Raw genomic sequence first — 17090 nt, 5'->3', positions numbered from 1 at the left:
CCTCCAGTGAAAGTTCTCTTAGTAAAACTCACACAAAGAAGATGCATGTGCCAACTAGTGAAGGCCCTGGGAAAATTGTAATAAAGGCAAAATTTGTTCTTCCCTTTCTTCTTCTCACGCTCAGCCCTTCCCTTTCCCTCCTGCAGGGTTGTCTTTGCCCTTTGCCCTCAGGGACTCAGTATTTTCAGGGGTAAAAACAATCCAGGAAATAATCTTTTATACTAGTTTGTAAAGAGAGGCTGATGAATTAATGTTACTTGGGTATTTTCAATTCGGGGAGACTCCCTAGGATAACGATCTCAAGGGGTGGGAGGGGGGTGGCTGTCCCTTAAGACAAGATGGTCAGAATATTCAAAAAAGTGTTAGTTTTTCTTTATTAAAAACTTTTTCTTTGGAAAATTTCAAGTATATACAAAAGTAGACAAAACAGTATAATACACTCCCATGTTCCCATCCCTCGGCTTCAATGCAAGGTATGCCCACCCACTACCCCTAACTCCCGCCCCTGTATTATTTTTGAAGCAAATCCCAGACATTGTATTATTTTATCTGTAAATATTTATTTCTAAATATCTAAAAGATAAGGGTTCTTTCTTTAACATAGCTACAATGGCACTATTTCACCTAAAAAAAAGATGATAACAATTATTTAATATCATCATGTAACCAGTCAGTATTCAGATTTCTGATTGTCTCATAAATGTCGTCTTTTTTTTTTTTTTACACTGTTAGTTGAACATGTTCTGCTGTTCTCTGTGTCTCTCGCGAATACATTGTGGGATTTAGAACTTTGATCAGATTTCATTATAGCTGATATTTTAGACTTCCATCAGGAGGCGTATACCGTCTGGTTGTCTTTCATTTTGTGATGTTACCAGTCATTGGTAGTCAATGTCTAAATTCGTTAATTCATTAGAGGTCACATTCTAATTCTCTCATGAGGTGATATTCTAATTCTATCATTTCTTCTTCACTTACTTGCTGGACTATTTCTATGAAAGCAAGCTTTCCTTCCCCTAAATTTTGCTTACCCAGTGGTACTGTTTGTATAGGAAAAGCAGAAGAAATGCTTGATTCTCTCCCTTCATTTACTAATTTTCAACACAAGGAGTCAATTCACTGGATCTTCTCAGGTTGACCAATCAAGTTTTTTTTTTAATTTTTAGTATCATTATGAACTCATGGAATTATACAAATTGATGTGTTTTAATCCCTTGCAAGTATTATGGTGTACATGATTTGAAAGAGCTTATTTGACATATAGTGATGTATTTGAAAAGACAAACTATGTCCTAATACAAACCACAGGAAGTAAACAGGAGTCTATCTGAGATTCTCAACAGAGCAGGAATGGGAAGGTGGGGAAGGAGCACAATTTGAGGATACAGATCAGATGCTGGGGAAGTTTGAGTTTTGAAATTTATGTGATAATATAAGTGGTAACAAGGGCACATGTGTTCAAGATATGTTGACAGGGAGCCATAAATAATCCAAAGGTATGACTCTCTAATTATGAAAGCTCCGACACCTCAGCTACTGATTTGGGAAGATTCTGGGGAAGGTGTGTGTGCACCCACACATCTGTCTCCTCCTAGATGCCTCAAATCAGTCTCCTCCACCACATGTATGCATACATGTCTGTATACACCCCAAAGCCATCCAGCCTCTTCCTGAGAGTGCTGGCAGAAATCAGTCTCTCGCTACCTGTATAATGAAATGAGCTTGTTTATTCATTAAAAAAAAAATGTACTAAACACCACGTGCCAGGTGCTGTGCTAGTAGCTGAGGCTGGGGGAAAGAATAAGATCCATTCCAGCCTCTTCAAGGAGCTCTCAGCCTCATCCAGGTATGGATAAGTACGCAGACTCTTACGATACACTGTGATAAATGCTAAACTGATAGATGCAGGGTGCTAAGGAAGCAGCTCAGTCAGAGTTTTGGTGCTGCTGGGGGTTGGGGGCCGGGGGGAGGGTCATCTGCTGCCTTTGAGCGTTTGTCAGCCTGTCACGCTCATTGAACATCGGTATTGAACTTGAGATTAATCTAGATTCTAGATTTTAGGCTGTATGAGTTGTTTCAGCTGACTTCATGAACAGCATATGTGTGTGTTCAAGACAGGGTATGAGGGATATAGGGCAACAGGAAATTAGAGAGCTGGGTAGTCATCGGATTCCACAGCGTTTATTGTGTAAGGAGCAATGAGCTTTCTAAGTGGAGCATGTTTTAGATAACGAGATTATGTCTGAAAAGAGAAAAGCTTTGTAATGCGTTTCAATGCACTCTACATAACTTGAAAATGTAAAACACTATTATATATAGTGCCTACACTTTCTATTCATCTGTACCCAGAAGAACTATCCATTGTCAAACCCAGAGCCTGGCATAGAGTGACCTGTAATAATTATGTTTCCTCAAGCTTATCAGAGGTTGTTTTATATTAGGCCTAGCCTAAAACTGAAATATTTTATCAGATTATATTCACCTGACTGAGAACAAGGCTAAAATGCTACACTAGAGGGGATAAAGTTTTACCTCCCTCTCTCTAGTGGAATGTTGGTGTAACTACATTCTGTTTTTCACATTTTTCTGGCAGAGGCTTAGCAGGCAAACCTTCATTCATTTATCAAACATTTTCTAAACAGTTACCATGTTCCTGTCATAATGTTAGGGATTAATGATTTAAAAACCTCACACCTCAGGCTTTCCCCTTGAAAGACCTCATAGTCTAGTTGGGGGAGACAAAGCAATTAACAAATAATTATGTTGTCATGGGCTAGATTAGAAGGGTGTCTACAAAGGGTTTTGGGAACCCAGAAGATAAAGAAGCTCCTCTTGCTGTGGAGGAGAGAGGAAAGGTCATGGGGAGTTGCAGAGAGGATGCACTGAGTCAGGGTTTCCTGGGAAAGAAGGTTCCAGGGAGAGGGAATAGCATGAGCAAGGTGGAAAGATGTGTTTGGAGAACTGTCTGTGGACCCTGTTGCTGAGGTGGGTGGGTGGGAGTAGAGAGGTTGGAGAGACGGACAGGTGAGGATTCAGCCCACTAAAGGCCTTGCATGCCTTGCTGGGGCATTGAGGCCCAATCCCATGTAAGGTGAGGAACCCTTAAAGGATTTCAAGCAAGGGGGTTATGTGAACCGATTTGGACTTCAGCGAAATCACGGTGATGTCTGTATGGGTGACAAGGACATTAAATCTTCCTTTCCGACGCCTTCCTGGAGCAGCCGATTCGCTACTGATGCTGCCCACCTCCAAAAGACTTTGGAGACATTTTCATGTTTTGTTTGTTTGTTTTCGGTACGCGGGCCTCTCACTGTTGTGGCCTCTCCCGTTGCGGAGCCCAGGCTGCGGACGCGCAGGCTCAGCGGCCATGGCTCACGGGCCCAGCCGCTTCGCGGCACGTGGGATCTTCCCGGACCGGGGCACGAACCCGCGTCCCCTGCATCGGCAGGCGGACTCTCAACCACTGCGCCACCAGGGAAGCCCTATCCTGTGGTTTTTAAGTATCCCTGCACACTCTGCCTGTCTCTAGAGTATTAAGTCCAGTTGCGCTGTTTTGACCTCTTTGTTTATTGAGATTATTATTTACTTGCATTAAAATGTACCAATTTCAAAGGTACAGTCTGATTAATTTTGGTAATTATATACCAGGTGTAACCACCACCACGACCCAGATATAGAAAAGTTACTTACCCTTTAAAAGTTTTCCATCCCAATTTGCCCCAATTCAGTTTTGAGACACTTTATTGAGTTTGACTGCTTTCTCTAACATCGACTCTCCGGGTGATTTAGGAAAGTCACTTTACCTCTCTGGATGTGTTTTTGCTTTTATAACATGAAAAATGCCAGAACAGATGTGTTACCAAGGGCCCTTGCAATACTTTCAGAAAATGAGGGGGTAGGGTAAGGGCGGGAATCTCAGCCTTGCGTCCTCATTCTTCACACAGCACACGCATGTGGCAGATCCTAGTGGGAAAAGCCTGTGGTCGCATCAGAGAGAATTAGGTTTCCATCTCCTCTCTTGCTAGTGTGTGTGTAACCTTTTGTAAGCATCAGCTTTCTCATCTCCAGTATCAGGCTTATTAACAAGGCCTAGTTGTTTACTGTTGTGAGGATGAGTTGAGATGCACCGGCAGCCTTAAATGTTAGTTGGTATTTGTATTATGGCATAATAGAAAGGCACTGCATTCAACCATCTCAGTTACTACACGTTTATGCAGGCTGATTCTCACAGCCAAAACAGACGCACAAAGTACACCCACCCATTTACCCACCTGGGGAAGCTCGAAGCCTCCCTGCCTGCCTGCCTTACGGGGCTCAGAGAAAAGCTGCGCATGCGTGCGCGTGCTTCCAAAGAGCCTCGCTCGGGGGCGGAATGGGAAACAGGAAGTTCTAACGCCTGTCGTACAAGCGCGGCGTAAAGCGGGTCTGCTTTACGGCACCCTGCTTCCGCCGTAAAGCGCCGTTGGCAATCCCGCGTGAGTGGGTTGAGGAGACGACTTCCAGGTGAAAAACGCGATTCTTGGAGGTTGGCTGACTTGACGTCTTCCCCATGGGCAAACGCGGGAGCCGGCGCCGGAGCCGGAGCCAGAGCCAGCTGCTCGACTCCCTAACTAAAAAGCAGAAGAAGCATCTAAGGGATTTCGGCGAGGAGCATCCCTTCTATGACAGGTATGGAGAGGCAAGGCTGGGACCGGCCCTGCCGGCGTCCTTTCCCGGTGGGAGCCCGCGTGTCCCCGCGTTTGGTCCGCCGGTGCCCCGGGGGTAGTGACAGGGCAGTTCCCGCCGCGTGCCACGCTGCCCCGGCGCCGGCCTAGCTCGCCCGGGGATCCTGGCGGCTTCCCGCCTGAGATGGGGTTCTTCGCCGGTCTTCCTACCCTTTGTTGAGCCTGTAGTTTGATGCTAGACGGCACGCCTCCTGTGTGGCGACTGGGCAGAGATTTTATAAGCTTGTGTTCGTTTTATATGTTTTTTTTAAAATTTTTATTTATTTATTCATGGCTATGTTGGGTCTTCGTTTCTGTGCGAGGGCTTTCTCTAGTTGCGGCAAGTGGGGGCCACTCCTCATCGCGGTGCGCGGGCCTCTCACTATCGCGGCCTCTCTTGTTGCGGAGCACAGGCTCCAGACGCACAGGCTCAGTAATTGTGGCTCACGGGGCCAGTTGCTCCGCGGCATGTGGGATCCTCCCAGACCAGGGCTCGAACCCGTGTGCCCTGCATTGGCAGGCAGACTCTCAACCACTGCGCCACCAGGGGAGCCCCGTTTTATATGTTTTTAAAGAATTGCTTGGGGGCTTCCCTGGTGGCGCAGTGGTTAAGAATCCGCCTGCCAACGGAGGGGACAGGGGTTCGAGCCCTGGTCCGGGAAGATCCCACATGCCGCGGTGCAAGTAAGCCCGTGCGCCACAACTATTGAGCCTGCACTCCAGAGCCCGCGAGCCACAACTACTGAGCCAGGGTGGTGCAACTACTGATGCCCGCGAGCCTAGAGCCCCTGCTCCGCAACAAGAGAAGCCACCTCTCGCCGCAACTAGAGAAAGCCCGGGCGCAGCAACGAAGACCCATAGCAGGCAAAAATAAATAAATTAAAGAAGTTAAAAAAAATGAAAAAAAAATTGCTTGGGACCCTCGACATCACCTATCTATTCAATGACCATGAGGAAACTAATGTTTGGGTAGTTGTGGGTTCCTCTCTAAGTGTCCAGACTCTCAGTTATGATCTTAGTGCTCAACCCACCCCTTTGGGCTGCTTTATCAACAGTTAGAGGGATAGTCTACTTAAGAAATTTGCTAGAAAAGGTGAACCCCGAGGGCTTTTATTTGCCAAAATTTCCCATCTTTTGGATGAGAGCCTGTTACTGTGTGACTGTAGTATTTGTCATGTGGTCTTGTTAGACTTTTTCATTCGTCTCTTATTATCTATTTGGCATATCCTTCCAAAACCTGTCCAAATGCATATGGAGTTTTTACTTGACAATAGATATAATGTATTTATAACGGTATAGTCTGCCACGTTCATTTAAAGTTGTATCGTTAGACTTTTCCTAATTGCTACATACTAGTAGTTAAAGTTTAACATTGCCTGTTTCTTCTCAGGGTTTCCAGAAAGGAAGCAAAACCACAGACTTGTCAACTGGTAATGCTTTATACCTTCTTTATGATAGTAGATTCTGGACTGTTACTTTTAAGATTATATATGGTACTAAAGTTTGGCTACATTTCCACTCTCTTTGATTTTAGATGTAAGCTATATTTTAGTAATATTGCTTAGTTTTAAGTGCAGATGTCTGTTAAAATGCCATTGTGATAACTAATATCGTATAAAGTATGAAACTGTCCTGAGAGATTAGCCTGTTAGAACCTGTTAAGGAGGCTTACCAGAGGGCTCTTGGTGAATCCTCAGAGGGAATGTCATGTTTGCTTAACATAAAATAGAGTGCAAAATCATCAAAGGTCTTATTTCATTACCACAGACTCAGAAATAAAGTACACTTTTTTGTTGTAAGTTTTCCTGTTGCTCCTTTAAAGGTGCCAAATGTCTGACACATAGGTTAGATCGCCTTATAACCTAAAGCTCCATGTGTTTAGTTTGCTGTCTTCCCATGTGGAACATGAGCAGTTCAAAGAAGAGGAAGCGCTTCTAGAATCATAGCTAGATTAGCTGTTTTAAACAAATTTGGTGCTAGGTCTGGTTGAATAGATAGGGTTGCATATTTGCAGAAAAGCTAGTTTTTATTTAGAAAAGTCTGAACTTGGTTCCACTGTGGGCCTGATGATAGTCGTGGGGTAGCAACAAGAACAGTATAAGTTTTGTTTTTAAAATCCCCATTTTCCTTTTAGTCAGAGAGTTTATAGATACTTCAAGTTCTGAAAGTGAAGCATAGAGTGAACCAGAACAAGTTTCTGGTTACAACAGACTACTTGCCACATTAAAGGATGTCTCCAAGGAAGATGAGGAGGAGGAAGAGGAAGAAGACAGTGTTCTAGATGAGACAGAAATGAATCTTGAAGATGGCGATAGTGACGTCATTGTGGAGGAAGAGATGGCAGTAGAGTCCACTGACATGCACAAGAGTAAGTGTCTTTGATGTGGGTTTATCATCTTTGCAGGGACCACAGACAGATTGCCCCAGGGGCAGGGTGCCTTGTACCACAGAGCTGGGTGAAAGCACATGGATTCAAAGCAGAGGTTCTTAACATTGTTGGGCTCTGTGATATCTTCAAGAATCTGATGAAAACACAGGACCCTGTGGCCATAAAAATGCAGAAATGACATTTTTGCTTATGATTTCCAGGATTTCATCAATCCTACTTCAAATTCCCCTGATTGGGAGGAAAGGGAACATAATTCTGTTTTTGTAATGGTCTCAATTTATGAAAGAGATGATTGTTCCTGCCTTAGAGGAACCAAGTTGAATGGAAGATAGACATAAAATATACAAAACTTTTCAAGCATCAAATCTGAATGGAACCGATAAATATAAGGTGTTAAAGAGATGCACAGTGGTCACATGCTGCCAGGGTGAATGAGGGGAGGCTTCAGAGAAGAGCTGGGACTGAAAGCTTAAAGGAACTCTGTCTCACTCAGACGTCTAGGGGACTATTTTTTAAAAAATTATTATTAATTTATTTATTTTTGGCTGCATTGTGTCTTTGTTGCAGTGCGCCGGCTTCTCACTGTGGTGGCTTCTCTTGTTGTGGAGCATGGGCTCTAGGCACGTGGGCTTCGGTAGTTGTGGCACACGGGCTCAGTAGTTGTGGCTCACGGGCTGTAGAGCACAGGCTCTGTAGTTGTGGCGCACGGGCTTAGTTGCTCGGCGGCATGTGGGATCTCCCCGGACTAGGGCTTGAAACCACGTCCCCTGCATTAGCAGGCGAATTCTTAACCACTGTGACACCAGGGAAGTCCCCATAGGTGACTTTTAATTTAACTTTAAAATCAACTTTATTGAAGTATGAATTACATTCAACAAGGTGTACCCATTTTAAGCATGTAATTTGATAAGTTTTGACAAATGTGTATATCTATATTGTCATCGCCAAAGTCAAGATACAGAACACTTCCAATACCTGCAAAAAGTTCCTTCTTGTCCTTTTACAGTCAGTTTCCCAGGCCTGGCATCAGGCAACCACTGACATGCTTTCTTTCACTATGTATTAGTGTTTCCTATTCTAGAAATTCATATGAATGGAAGCATACAATAAGTACCCTGTTGCACGTGGCTTCTTTGGCTCCTCATGTTGTTGTGACTCATCCGTGTAGCTCATATTAGTAATTCATTTCTTTTTATTACTGGAATAGTAGTCCATTGTCTGAATATATCTGGGTAACTTTTTATATTCTATTATCTTAATGCCTACTTGCCTTACTGTATTTTTTTCTATACTTTAAGGTGTCACACACCATTCTTAGTATTTTCATTCATCACTTGTACTCGGATACAAAAATCATTGCCTCAGACTTAGGGATTGTTTTAATTTTGTTGGTTTTCCAGTTTTCTTTCATGTTTTAGGTTTTTAAAAATGAAAAGTTTGGCTTTTTAAATTATAAAAGTAATATATATTTACTGTAAAAATTTAAGAGGGTAATATAGTTAACGTATATCTCCTCCACCCTGGGATGAACACCTTTAACATTTTATAGAACCTTCCAGACTACTTTTTTATGGATATATGAGTGAATATATATTTGTGTGTACGTGCATAATGGCCTCATACATTTCTGTAAGTTACTTTTTTCTTTAATAATATAACGTGTGTAACTGTGGGTTACTGCCGCTAGAACCCTGGTGTCCAAACTCCCAGGCCAAATCTCCTTCTACTACATTACACTACCATGGGGAGGTTTAAAAAAGAAAGGGAAAGTATGAAGGGTGATTTTTCCATAAATTAAATCCACTTGAAAAGGCGCATTTGGAGAGTCAGAGAGTACTGATATTGTTAGAAAGAAGAAAGGTTTAAAAGCTGGTTAAATCTCATTTTTAAAAAATCCATATGTACCACATTGTAAAAAAGAGAAGGAAGACGGCATTCATGATTACTGGGCTGGCAGGGTAGGGGACAGTTGCATGCTGGGGGTGGCTCTCGTACTGGCTCTTCCACTCTTCACACTTGTGCTCGGCCAGGGCCAGGGACCGCTGAGGGAGATCAGAGGAGAGGGTGGTGCCTTGGGGGTTCCAGGGGGTTGTGCAGCTGGCTCCCTTGCCACCCAGACTGCCCCAGGGTTCCCAGCCCCAAGGATTATGGAGCATCCCCACACCTGTTTGCTCTGCAGTTGCTGTCCTGCACGCATTTTCTCCTCCAGCACTTTCTGCAGTGTCTCCTTGGCCTTCTGCTCATAGCTGTTTTTCTGGTCTTCCATCTGTAAAAGCAACTTATTCATTCCCCAAGAAGTGTATTTCTGTAAATTTGAGGCAATTCAACAAATACACATTGACCTACTGTGTGCTAAAGCCTGAGCAGGGATACAGAAATGAAAAGAAATTGGTCCTTGCCCACAGGGCAGAGATGTCAGTAATCTGGTGGACCTTCTTCCAGGCTGGAGGCAGGCAGGGAGAGTCCCTCAGGTGATGTGAGAGGTGAGTGGGGATAAAAAACTGCCCTGGGCATGCTGGGCATTCTCCCCTAGGCCTTCCACAGGCATTTGAAATCCGACATTTCCAAAGGGAAATCATCTTTCTAAACCTGCTCCTATCTCAGTGGCCAGCATCACCACCCACCCAGTCTCCCAAACCCTAAACCAGGGAATCATCCTTGATTTCTCTCTCACCTTCTTCAAGGACTCAGTTCCTCATCAAGCTCTGTCAAGTCAGCGTCTTTAACGGCTCGTTCGTTACCTGTATCCTCTATCCCTACCGCCACCTCCTTAGTTCAGGCCCTAGTGACACTATTATATGGATTATATAGAGACTATGTGTTATCTTCATGCCTTGCCTCCCTTCAAACCCTTTTCAGTCCTGCAGCTAGATGGTTCTTTCTAAAACTTAAATCTGATCCCATCACAACCTGCTTAAATCTCTCAGTGGTTCTCAGTGTTCTAAGAATCAGGTCCAAACTCCTTGGCATGGTTCCTACTTACAAGCCCAGACTTTGATCTCATGCTGCCTCCACGCAAGCTGAACTGCTTGTAGGTCCCCTAAGCACTGTGCTTTTCAGCCTCTGCCTTTGCCCATAAAGCTTCTTCTGCTTAGAGTATCGTGACCCACGCTTCTCACCTGGTTAACTTCTACCCATGTTCAAGATTCAGCCCTAGAATCATAAATTCTGATAAACTTGGCCAACCATACCTACCCCCCGACTCTTTACGGATTAGGCAGTTTTACTGGTGTTCACATAGTATCTGTATTTCTGATCTATGGACTCATCTGTCTCCTTTAAGGGATTGTAAACTCCTTTGGGGCAGGGAACATTTTTAAAAAAATAAAATTATTTTTGTAGGCTTGGGGATCTGAACAATAGTCAAGTCAAGTTTTAAAAATGAATACATTTGTATTTTTAGAATTTCTCCTGGCTTCAAGGTCCAAAAGAAAAAAGACACAAGAGCAGCTTTGCAAATTCACTGGGGGTCTTGCCTTTCCAGTGCTTTTCATTTTTATGCCCTGTGATTTTTGGGAAAGCAGGAGCCTTTTACTGTCGATTCTGGGTTACCCAACTGGGTAAGAGATAGTCTAGATAATGCAGATTTAGAGTTCAATATCAAATCATTTCCATTTAGCTTTGGAGTCATCTGAAAATTTGGATTTAAATGTTGAGTGGGTCTTATGTTCTTGGAATTGTCATTAGAAACCAGATACAGGAGTTACTGGTTGAGATCATACATGGTTACGTCCAGGTTATTGGACTTAACCATGCTGGTCACTGACCAGCTTTATCCCCCATTGAAAACGAGTAGACTGGCATTCTGGATTATATGTCAGTCTCTCATGAGGTTGGTTGGCATTACTGAAAAAATAAAAGTTGTGGATCCGCAAACCCATAGACTCTATAGGCTATGTTCCCCTGCAGAATTCTAACTACACGGCCACCTTATCTTCCTAACATCAAGTGGGAGCAGTCTGGCCGGTCCATCTCGTTCTCTTGATCTTGAGTCCTCTGCAAAAGACATCCCCCTTTTCTGCACCAGCACGTACGTCACAGCCCTGAAGAAAGTGTAGACATCTGAGATACGTTAACAGTGGGGGAGGGCTGATATCCCGTGAACAGACACATAAATGCCTGTTAGACCTGGAAATTGAAAACCAGAGAGGCGGGGCCCCACTGGTTTTGGCCCAGGCCACCAGCCCCTGGTGTTCCCAGCAAAATGTTCCCAATGTGGGAGTTTGAGGAAGCAGGGAAAGGCAGGTGGTGTGAGTTTATTAGGACTTGAGGCCCTCAGCCTCGCACTGAGGCCAGCTGAACCCCCAGAGCGTGCTTCCTGCCCTCCTATGGGCTGCTACTCCTAAAGGTACTTGGTTTCAACAGTTAGTTGTGCATCAGATTAAAGACTGAAGGGAGAGGGAACAGCAAGCCTAAGTTCTTCATATCATACGCCACCTCCCTTTCTCTTCTTATTATATAAGCAATTCATGTGAAAAAAAAATAAGGCAAGCAAAACAAAACAAAATTACCTGAAGTCTTGCTATCCAAAAGTTACCATTAGTATTTTGGTGTATACTTGTTCCAGATTTTTCTTTATTTTCAACCCTTCATTAAGGCCATTGTAGTCTTGACAGGTGATGCTGGCACAAGCACTTGAGATGAGGCTCCTCTTTTTAAAATACTGTATTTGCATTTGGCTTAATTTGTCTCAGGCCCTGCCTTGCCTGGTCCCCAGCGTGGTGTTTTCTGCTGCAGTCTCTGTAAATTGGAGTTGGGGTGATGGGGCGGTCAGGCAGGGCTGTGTGTATCTGTGTCTGTATGAGGGAGGGCGGGCACACTTTCCAGTGTTTCTGGGCAACAAGCAGGCATGCACTGCAGTTTCCTATTCCTCAGGCCTGGGCTGTGGAGACAGGGGAAGTACCAGGAAGGGGTGGACGACCCCGACCCAGCTAAATGGAAGGCCCAGCTCCGCTGTGCGCTCAACAAGAGCAGGGAATTCAACCTGATGTACGACGGCACCAAGGAGGTGCCCATGAACCCAGTGAAGATATATCAAGTGTGTGACATCCCCCAGCCCCAGGGCTCTATCATTAACCCAGGTGAGGCCCCAGCTGCTGGGGAGAAGGTGGACAGTGTGCCAGGTTCCGGGCTGGACCCTTAAAGCGATAGTCGACTTGAAAGTCGCCTCGCTTACAATGTTGAAGACTGGTAAATAAAGCAAGAAATCCTGTCCCTAGAAAGAACCCAGAGAACAAAAGATATAAACTCAGCACAGTCTTCCTGCCCACCCAGTGGAACAGTAAAGCATTAGAAAGAAGAGAGGGTATTGAGTTCTATAAAAAATAACTTCTCTTGGGACTCAACACTGAGAAGAGAGGCCAGGTAGTTTAGAAGAAGGAGGGCTTAAAACTTAGAAGGTCTGAGTTATAAACCTCGGTCTTTCCATTTCACTACTTGTGGGACATTGAATCAAGTCGTTCAACGTTTTGAGCCTCAGCTTCTTCCACTATAAAATCTGGGTTCTCATCTTTCCTGCGTATTTCAAAGGCTGTTCTAAGAATCAATTGCCATGACATTATGAAGGCTGTTAAGTTCTCTTTATAAATGATGGGTAAGTGATCATTTAATTTGTATGGTATTTTTCCTAGGAGAATACCACCTGATCCCTATATTTACTCAATGTTGAGCCAGTTCCGACTAAGAGCCAGATAATTTAGACTTGACCTCCAGTGCATCTAGTGAGGCTCTGCCATGAGGGAAGGGTCTGTCTTCACAGTAAGCTTATAAAGGAGAGAAGCTGTGCTCCTTGGGCCCTTAGAAGGGATGCGAATGCGTGGAAAGGGGTTTAGAGTAGGAATTAAAAGATTTCTAGGAGAAGGGAGCAGGGTCTGCAGCTCCTGGATAGGGGAGGGGATGAGAGCTTGCACTGGGGCTCCGTAGGAGGAGCTGGGAGTGGGGTGAACACCCTTGGTTCCCACTCTTTGGCATTGAGGGTGCACACTGAACCCAAGGAACCTCTGTGCTGGCAGTGCCTAGCTTGAACAGTGGGTCAGCTGCAGGGATGACAGTGCAACGTGAGCGCCTCACTTTTGACCTTTGTGTGTGTGTGTGTGTGTTTCTCGGGTAGGATCCACTGGATCTGCTCCTTGGGATGAGAAAGATAATGATGTGGATGAAGAAGATGAGGAAGATGAGCTGGACCAGTCACAGCACCACGTTCCCATCCAGGACGCCTTCCCCTTGCTGAACATCAATGGTGAGTGGGGTGGGGGGTGGGACCGAGGCATGGAGAGGATGTAAGGGGCTTTGATTTTGCAACCGTTGACACCATATCCACCATTGCACTGGGAGCAGCGACCAGGCCCTGGGGCCAGGCTGCCAGTCTGTTAGCAAGTAGGAGTCATAGGCAAAGGAACTCCGTAGGCATAGTTATCCCAGTGGGGTGGCTTCTAGGCAGAGAGAGCATCTTCTGAATCTTATGTGATAATTCAGAGAAATTAAAAAATGAAATTCATTCTCAATCCCGCATACAAATACACAAGCTGTTACAAATTTTGCTGATTTCCTTCAGGCCAAGTGCAGGGATCCTTTTCGTGAATTGTAGGCAAACTCTTCTGCTATTTCCCTCGGTACAAATTTTCTGTCACTGCCTTAACAGCCTCTGCTAAGGCGGTATCATGGGAAACTTGTGGCTCTACAGCTCTTAATACTAGGCTCTGATACAATTTCTCTACTAGAGACTTTTATCTTTTTTAAATTAATTAATTAATTAATTAATTTTTTGTGGTACGCGGGCCTCTCACTGTTGTGGCCTCTCCCATTGCGGAGCACAGGCTCTGGACGTGCAGGCTCAGCGGCCATGGCTCACGGGCCCAGCCGCTCCGCGGCATGTGGGATCTTCCCGGACCGGGGCACGAACCCGTGTCCCCTGCATCGGCAGGCGGACTCTCAACCACTGCGCCACCAGGGAAGCCCTATCTTGTTTTTAAATTGACTTTTTGAATTCAGCTTCCCAGGAAAGATGCGTTTAGAGGTTGGAGGGTCCCTGTGAGACAGAGCAGGTACTGCACCTCCCATTGCACGTTCTGAGGACGCTCAAGCACAAGGTGAACTGCTCTTCCACAGCATCTTCCCTTGAACTTTTCACTGACGTGCTCGTAGTCATATGACGTGCATTCAGTTGAGTAGCTTTTCACTACTTTTCTAAGTTCCATCTGGCTGCTAGGGTCAAATGAGATACTTTTGCCACCTAGAAAATTTAGTATATCCAGAGGATTCCTGTAGGATTTTGGAGTCCCCTTCCCTAGGTGATGCCCCTTCTTTTGAGAATGAGGAAATGACTCTTATCTGTCTACTTGCCCTCCTTCACTTACCCTGTCATTTATAACCTTGCAAGCAAGTGATGAGTCAAGACAACGATCATAGAGCTCTCTCAGGTTAATACTGCCACAGCTACATTCCCACTTGGTGCAATTTTAAGATTTGGACATTTGGAAATGTGAGATCCTTTCCCAAATCTTTGGCTCACTCATTCTGTTATTCTCACCCCTTAAAAGGATACAACCCATTTCCAGGATCATGATTTACCTTTTTTTTTTTTTTTCATGTTTTTTTAAAGCTAATATTGTGTGTCCTTACGTTATGGGGCACCTTGGATCCTTTATGGAAACATGTGAACATATATTAAAAATAAAAAAGTAAAATGTGGCCCTACAGCCACAGCGGGATTTCATTGCCCTGAGAGAGGAGTTGGGGCGCATCAGTGACTTCCACGAAGCCTATACTTTCAAACAGGCTCCGGGCCAGCCAGTTTCCGGCTTAAGCAAGGAGAATGTTCCAGCGGTAACCAACAAGGAGAACCTGGCGACGCCGGTCTCGACTCCATTCCTGGAGCCGACCCTGGGGAGCGACGGCTCTGCGGTCACTTTCGGGAAAACCCAAGAGGATCCCAAACCATTTTGCGTGGGCAGTGCCCCACCGAGTGTGGACGTCACCCCCACCTACACCAAAGACGGAGCTGACGAGGCAGGATCAACCGATGGCAAAGTTCTGAAACCAAAGCCATCTAAGCTGGCAAAGAGAATCGCAAACTCCGCTGGTTACGTGGGTGCCCGGTTCAAGTGTGTCGCTACCGGACTGTACGCAGACTCCAGTCAGCTCGGCCGGGAGCAGCGGGCATTGCAGGTGAGCCCCCCTCACCCGAATTTCAGGAGCCTGACCAGTTGTCAGGTTTTTTTAATGTGTGAAGAGGAGGGGGCCGGGGGTATGATAGGGCAGGACACCGGGCTGATTTGGTTAATGAAGCTTAGGATAATTTAAATGTTTGAAATGTGTCCAGTAAGGGGACGTAAGTGGATACTTGAAGTTATTCTGTAGATTTTAAGCGAACTCCACTCGAATGCTGATAACGGAAGTTTTAATTATTGCGAAGGATGTCTAAAAGACTGCGTGACGTTTACCTATCAGTCGCTTTGATTTCTCTGCCGTTACTGTACGTTAACAAATATACCTAAAAGCGCTGCTCAGAATGCCTCACGTGATACTTGGTGGAGGTGTGTAGCGGCCGCATGTCTGTGAGATTCGTGCAATTTTGTTTTTCCACCAAAAAAACAAACAAACAAAAAAAACCAAAAACACAAACCTTGCTTAAAGGGATAGAGTATGTATTTAACTTGCTAGTGAATGATAGATGTTGTATAGGAATTTCCTTAAGGTATTTTACTTTTAATTAAAAGACAAATAAAGCCAAATTGTTTTGCAATGTTAAGAAAAAAATTGGTTCATGCTTATAAAAATGGATGAAGTTATCTAAATGATCCATTGAGTGCCCATTTTAATTACATAGATGGAAGGATTACAAGAGGACAGTATTTTATGTCTACCCGCTGCTTACTGTGAGGTCAGTTCTTCAAATTTTTATTACTAGAATCTTCCATAAACCTTTTGAGTTAAATTTCATTTCCAAATATACAAAGGGAAGTTTGTGGGCCATGGTCGTCTTTATTCATTGTGCATTTGTTTTCTTTTCTGTTGTGTTTTTGTTTCGCTTTCTTTGCGTTGTATTTTTGTTTTGTTTTATTTACCTTCGAAAGAGAATGTCTGTCTGTATGCCACAGTGTATGTATGGCTATACATACACACCACATATATCTCTACATACATAGGGCTTTACGAATAAAGAGTGTGTGACTAGTTACACATAGACACTCTTACGTTTTTATCGTTCAATTTTAAAATATCTCAGTTGTATCATAAATTGTGGTTGGTTTTGGGCAAACTTTTCTTTGCAGATACTTTCCTTTAAGGTAAGGGCAGTGAAATAGCTTTGGTGGTAAGGTGTGTCTTTTTTCCATCTCCGTTCTCTTTGTAGCGTGCAGTGATGCGCTTCTCAGAGTTGGAGATGAAAGAGCGAGAAGGTGGCCACCCGACGACCAAAGACTCCGAGGTGCGCAAATTCAGCCCCGCTGACTGGGAAAGGCTGAAAGGAAGTCAGGACAAAAAGCCAAAGTCGGTCGCCCTGGAGGAGGCCATTGCCGACCAGAACGACAGTGAGAGATGTAAGTGAACCCAGGCGGCTCGCGTGTGGTACCACGTCGGTGGGAACGGGGCGGTTCCTCCCCCAGTGCCGAGGGAGGTGAGAGGAAACAATACGCTTCCGACGGCCCAGCGTCTGGGTGCTGGCTGTTCGGAGAACGGGCTGCTCTGGCCACCCTTCCCAGCTGTGGATTGCAAGGCTGGTTGTCCTTTTGAGCGTTGCGGCATCCAGGAGTGAAGCACCTATGAAATGTTGTTTCCTGGCACGCATCTCCTTTTTCCGGAGCAATGCTAGTCCTGTAGTTAGTAATAGTCTGATACAGTAGAGCAGAGGAATGGCGGTGCAAGACCTCCAGCATAGCAGGTATGTGTTCTGTTTTGTAGCAGGTACGGATACGGGTTTTTGGTAGCAGTGGAATGACACTTGCAGCCAGAGCCAGACCCTCCAGAGTGACAGTCTCCTATGGGAGGGAGTGGAGAGT

General features: G+C 44.8%; 1 protein-coding gene across 7 annotated transcripts; it reads left to right on the top strand.

Annotated features, from left to right (window-relative positions):
* The first annotated feature begins 4294 nt into the window (after positions 1 to 4294).
* Positions 4295 to 17078, top strand: LOC309798423 (interferon regulatory factor 6-like). 7 transcript variants are annotated; one of them, XM_082646613.1, is made up of 5 exons: positions 4295 to 4668; positions 11968 to 12173; positions 13202 to 15258; positions 16445 to 16631; positions 16993 to 17078. In XM_082646613.1, the coding sequence occupies exons 1-3, from the start codon at positions 4550 to 4552 to the stop codon at positions 13372 to 13374; spliced, it is 498 nt and encodes a 165-aa protein (XP_082502739.1). In that variant the 5' UTR covers positions 4295 to 4549; the 3' UTR covers positions 13375 to 15258; positions 16445 to 16631; positions 16993 to 17078. The 7 variants fall into 7 exon arrangements, with proteins under 7 accessions (XP_082502739.1, XP_082502740.1, XP_082502742.1 ...); XM_082646614.1 differs by having other exon boundaries at positions 16996 to 17061; XM_082646616.1 differs by lacking the exon at positions 16993 to 17078 and adding an exon at positions 15920 to 15973 and having other exon boundaries at positions 16452 to 16675.
* The last annotated feature ends 12 nt before the right edge of the window (positions 17079 to 17090 follow it).

The sequence above is a fragment of the Mesoplodon mirus genome (assembly GCF_964341445.2).
Source record: "Mesoplodon mirus genome assembly, contig: HAP1_SCAFFOLD_3412, whole genome shotgun sequence".
NCBI lineage: Eukaryota > Metazoa > Chordata > Mammalia > Artiodactyla > Ziphiidae > Mesoplodon > Mesoplodon mirus.
Note: the sequence above shows the minus strand (reverse complement) of the source record. Positions and strands in the feature narration are given on the sequence as shown.